Genomic DNA, 5000 nt, shown 5'->3' on the forward strand with positions numbered 1-5000 from the left:
TACAGTCACATATGAGTTATGATGAGTTTGACAGACATAGAAGGCATGAGAAAATATAAGATACCTTAATATATAGCATTATGCAAATAATCGTCTGTAAACTATCTAACTTTCCTTCCTAATTCAGGTAAATACTAATGTTTCTAGATGCCTATATACACACATGCACAACACACACGTACACATACACGCAAGTCTCTGATATTCTCCTGGGATATGTATGATCTTATATCCAGATATGACCTAAACCTAAGTGGAATCTAAAACGAGTAAAATTAACAGAACTCAAACGGAGAAGGTTTGATGTCTGGTTCATTAAGTAAAGAAAAAAGAGTAAAACAAGAAAAAAAATCCTAGAGTATAAGAAAGCTATGTTCTAATATTTGAATTGTAAATCAAAATCCATTTCTCATAAAATAAAAACCAGCCAATGTTCACAAACAAAACTGTTGTTTCTTCTAATGCTTTATCTCTGCCACAATATAGTCTACGTGTATACTAAAATTATCTCATAGGATAACTACATACTACTAAAAAATATCTCTCTATAAATGTTCCACGTACAATATGAGGAAATAATATTTATCATATAACAAAATCAGTTCTTGGACTCTAGCAGTGTATGTTAAGACAGATGTTATTAATTTAATGAGATGGACAACATTCATACATGTATTAATCAATGATCATATCTATTGGGAAACTACATTGTACAATTAAAGATATTCAATCAAATACTTTAAACTCTTTATGACAATGATCATATGATTAGTCAAAGCAACCTAAAAAGTTGATTATTATTATCATTAAATATTTTCAAGAATCTTTGGTTTATGTATGAACATTATTATATGGAAGATATTGTGGAGATATTTTAGTTCTGGCTGCCCAATATTCTCCTGTTTCTTGAGAGGCTGTCGTTGCTGCCAGTCTTTTCTAAGTTGCTGGTGAAGGTCCCTGGTTGCTTTAACTCCCTCTTCTTTGAGCTCCCTCTTCGTACTATGCTGTTCTCCTTGTCCTATAATATCATCAAATATTATTAGTTAGGGGAAGAACCTTACAAAATTGCACGTACTAAAACAAGACATCAATTCTATTTTGGCAGTATTGTATGTAAATGTTAAAATATCATCAGAACTTCTACCTTTGAATCAGGAATGGAAGAAGATGAGGAGGACCTCGAGAGTGGGATGCCTGAATCGTCTCTGCTGTCCTGTCGCTGAAGAGGTGGTGCTGGAGCTACAAATACACCCTTGTCACCCTGAAAGATGTACAACTGTTTAGACAACCAGATTCATTACTGGAATGAACCTATAAGGTTAGTTTAACCTGTAATATCCATGAAAACAGTATCAAGCTACTAGAACAAGGAGCAAATAAAAAATTTATCCCTCATGCCATTCTTTCATGTTTTCCAAATATAAAGAGTCAGATACTTTACCTCCCAAATGGCTCAACCAAAATTAACACGTATATAATTATTTCAAAGACTCTAAGACACAACACTTACAGCTTAATTAACAGTCCACAAAAATGAAATTGAAAAAAAATGCAACAGAAATCTGTAACTCAAACTCAGCATAGGATATACCTTGTAAGAGCTGGTTGAACCTGAACGGGAACGCAGGTCAGAGGTAGAACCAGATCGTGACCTGACCTCCATCACTTCATCTTCCAATTGTGAGGAGTCAGCTGACAAATGGGAATTGTCAGCTGATGAGGAGCCCAGTTCATCCTGCAGAATATTCAAAAGGCAGACATTAATCATCAAAAAATGATGATTTTCAGCAATTATATACAGACACACAACACATAAACCAAAGAAACAAACACACACACACACACATATATATATATAGATATAAATTTATGTATGTATGAATGAATATATATATATATATATATATATATTTTAGAATGTATACATGTATGAATAATTATAAAAGCTAATATATACAACTTGATCACTCAATTGCAAAAGTAAACTAGAATTCCATACCTCAGTATCTTCAAAGTTGGGCAGAGGGATCCTTGACATTGAGGACACAGTGCCACTTCTGTATCTCTCAATCAGCCTGTCATACGGGGAGGTGGAAGACAGGAACTTTGAGTAGGGGTAATCCCTACGTACTGGAGTCACACCTGGAATACAAAATAATCTTATAATACCTCTAATAATGTAGGATAATTACAAGAGAGACAAATAGATATGGTAACTGATGATGTTAAAGATGATGCAATTTCCTTACCAGTTGGCACATCCTTGACCATTTTCTCCATGAAGAATTCAGAGACCTGAATCTCACGGGCATTGAGATGATCCAGGTGCTCCTCAGACCAGTCCTGGAGAGTTCTGGTTGTAAGCTGGCATTCCTTTTGGAGTTGAGCGCATTCCTTCTCCAGTGCACTCACCTCTTCCTCCAGTAACTCATTCTTAATATCCAGATCCTTGGTTAGAGCGACAACCATCTGTAACCAAATCATTCATTATCAATTTGGTCTCAAGTAAAAAGCTCTATTTTGTATAAAAAAAAAAGGGGGGAAGAGCTAGAAAATACATGAATATGCCCAAGGCCTTTCCCATTTAATCGGGCCACATCTTAAGATGTTTAGCCTGGGATGACCATCTTTTTTTTTTTTTATCTTGTAGACTTGTGGTATAATATACGAGTTTATGTATGATATAATGGCAAAGTGATATGAATTAATATTTGATATGATAGGCCATCATAAATGAATTAATAAATACCCTGAATTTCAACAAAAGGAAAAATGCAGTACAAAACTGACCCATTCCCCAAAAACAAACCCATCATGGTGGAGTAAGTGCTTCTTCAGGGCTTTGTTATGACCATAAAGGAAGCTATAATCTATATCTAATTATCATAATCTTGAAATGGGCAAACAAAATTATATTGTCCACTACTTTGGTAAATCCTATTTCAGCTAAAACCCTTACTGAAGTTCTTAAAGAGAAATTATCATTCTTACCTCAATCTTAGTGGCATGGTCTGCAATGTCCTGTGCAGATTTGACTTCCACTGCTTTGATGTGTTTTTCAGCAGTGCTGCGGTTCTCCCTGATTGACATTGAAGCATTTGCAGAATACTGTGCCACCAGAGACTCTAGGCTGCATCTTTCTTCTCCCATGTGTTGCACATTAGTATCCAACTGATGACAAGAAATAATTGACTACTTATTACATTACTGTAAGGCATATGATATCAATGTATTTCAGCTTTAACCCACACAGGACGGGTGGTACAGCATGTGTACCGCGCATTCAAAAGCCCAGTTGCCGGGCGGCACAGTATTGTGCCAGCTATTCAATTGATTTAGGCCTAATAATTCGAACGCCCCGGCATTTGGACATTCTAGGCTAGAATTCCCCCGTCGGGAATGGGTTAATGACAGAAGAGGAGATTAGCCTGGCTCAAGAATCATAGTTTAATATTTCCCTTCCCTTTCTTACTAGTGCAATTTAATTTCACATTTGTACAAACATTAAACTGTTTGTTTTCAGAACTTCTATCTTAATTAAGCAATCTAATATCTTGAATCCCCATAAGACATCCAGCATAAAATTGACATTTATAAGTAAAAAAATAAATAAAAAAGTTTTCCTTATTCATAGATGAGTATATGCTTATAATCATATCCATTCTGCACAACCTCTTGATACAATGCACCACCTCACTCATTATCATATATGAGTAAAAACAGACTCACCTCATGGACCATTTTCTCCATTGCAGACTGAGCTTCAGCCTTCAGAGAATGAGTAGCAGTGACATGACTCTGGCTGTTCTCACCAAGACTCTTGACCAATGTCTTCACATTATCATTGGCAGTCTGAGTCTCTTCCTTCAACATGCTAAGATCTGACGATATGTTAGAGAGACCAGCTGAGGCTGAAGATGTGAGCTCCGTGCTAATTTGCTTTAGCTCTTCAAGCTGGTTTTCCAAGCTGCTTATCTTAGATGCAACAAGCTGGGGGAGGGGGAAAAAATAAAATCATATAGCCTTATCCAAATTTTGTGAACAGGAAACATTAATGACCAGACTTGTTAACATTTTAGGAAAACAGGATAACATCAAAAACACAAGAGAAAAATATAGCCCTTACCTCAGCCTTAGTATCAACATCACTGCGTAGAGCATTGGCATTGTCAAGACAGGCAACAGTGCGTGCACTGTGTGCCTCCAAGTGTGCATTCATCTGTTCTTCAAACTCAGAGGCCATTTTTTCTTGGCTCTGGTGACTCTTCTCACATTCTGTGTGCAACTCATTTAACTGTAAAGAGCACATCATTCAAGGTCTCATTATAAGTGTCTTTAAATAACTATTTCCCATAATTATATTTGTTACAGAATCTGAATATCAAACAACAAGGCTTGAAAGCATAAACTGTCTCACCAAGTAAAATCTGTATCAAGTACTCCCTTAACAAAATTACTGTACTTTCAATTCTGGTGAAATTTCCAAATTAAATCCATATGGCTCTAGATATCTTTTCAAGCTTACACCACTTACAAAACAATACAAAACACCATAGAAACAATTCATTAGGGTACTTACCTTACTACTTAGTGTATCAGACAAGTCGGTGATGGTAATGGCATGAGAGGAGATCAAAGAGGCTATCTTTTCCAGTGTTGGCAGCATTTGCTCTTTCTGGAATGTGTTGAGTTGCAGCTCCTGTTCAGCACATTGTTCTGCAATCTGATCCACCATGGCCTTTGTACCTGCCACATCAGCCTGTGCCTGTCAAATAAACATTTTGTAAACAAACAAACATAAACAAACATAAAAAAAAGACATTATAATATAATCATCTTAATTCAGAGAGTAACAACCAAATTCTATATAGCCTTTACAAGCTGCCATTCATTGTTTTACTGTAAACTACTGTCAATCTAAAAGCAAAAGAAAAAGAAAAAAATAGATGGCTGTGGTTTGTTTGTAATAATACCTACCTTCTCCTTAAACAGTTCATGAA

General features: G+C 35.8%; 1 protein-coding gene across 1 annotated transcript in view; it reads right to left on the reverse strand.

The window, feature by feature from the left end:
• LOC122257023 (Kinesin-like protein at 61F) overlaps positions 1-5000 on the reverse strand; it is a 15370-nt gene that overhangs the window by 65 nt on the left and 10305 nt on the right. Inside the window, exons 12-21 of the mRNA XM_043022033.2 lie at positions 4978-5000; positions 4580-4765; positions 4127-4294; positions 3730-3990; positions 2992-3171; positions 2250-2469; positions 2000-2142; positions 1592-1735; positions 1145-1261; positions 1-1018 (exon numbers count right to left, since the gene is read on the reverse strand). The exon at positions 1-1018 is cut by the window's left edge and continues 65 nt beyond it; the exon at positions 4978-5000 is cut by the window's right edge and continues 93 nt beyond it. Coding sequence (XP_042877967.2) covers positions 875-1018; positions 1145-1261; positions 1592-1735; positions 2000-2142; positions 2250-2469; positions 2992-3171; positions 3730-3990; positions 4127-4294; positions 4580-4765; positions 4978-5000 — 1586 coding nt within the window. The 3' untranslated portion in view covers positions 1-874. The remainder of the gene's footprint in view (positions 1019-1144; positions 1262-1591; positions 1736-1999; positions 2143-2249; positions 2470-2991; positions 3172-3729; positions 3991-4126; positions 4295-4579; positions 4766-4977) is intronic.

The sequence above is a fragment of the Penaeus japonicus genome, unplaced genomic scaffold, assembly GCF_977035675.1.
Source record: "Penaeus japonicus unplaced genomic scaffold, GWHDUDI00000001_assembly GWHDUDI00000004, whole genome shotgun sequence".
NCBI classification, from domain to species: Eukaryota; Metazoa; Arthropoda; class Malacostraca; order Decapoda; family Penaeidae; genus Penaeus; species Penaeus japonicus.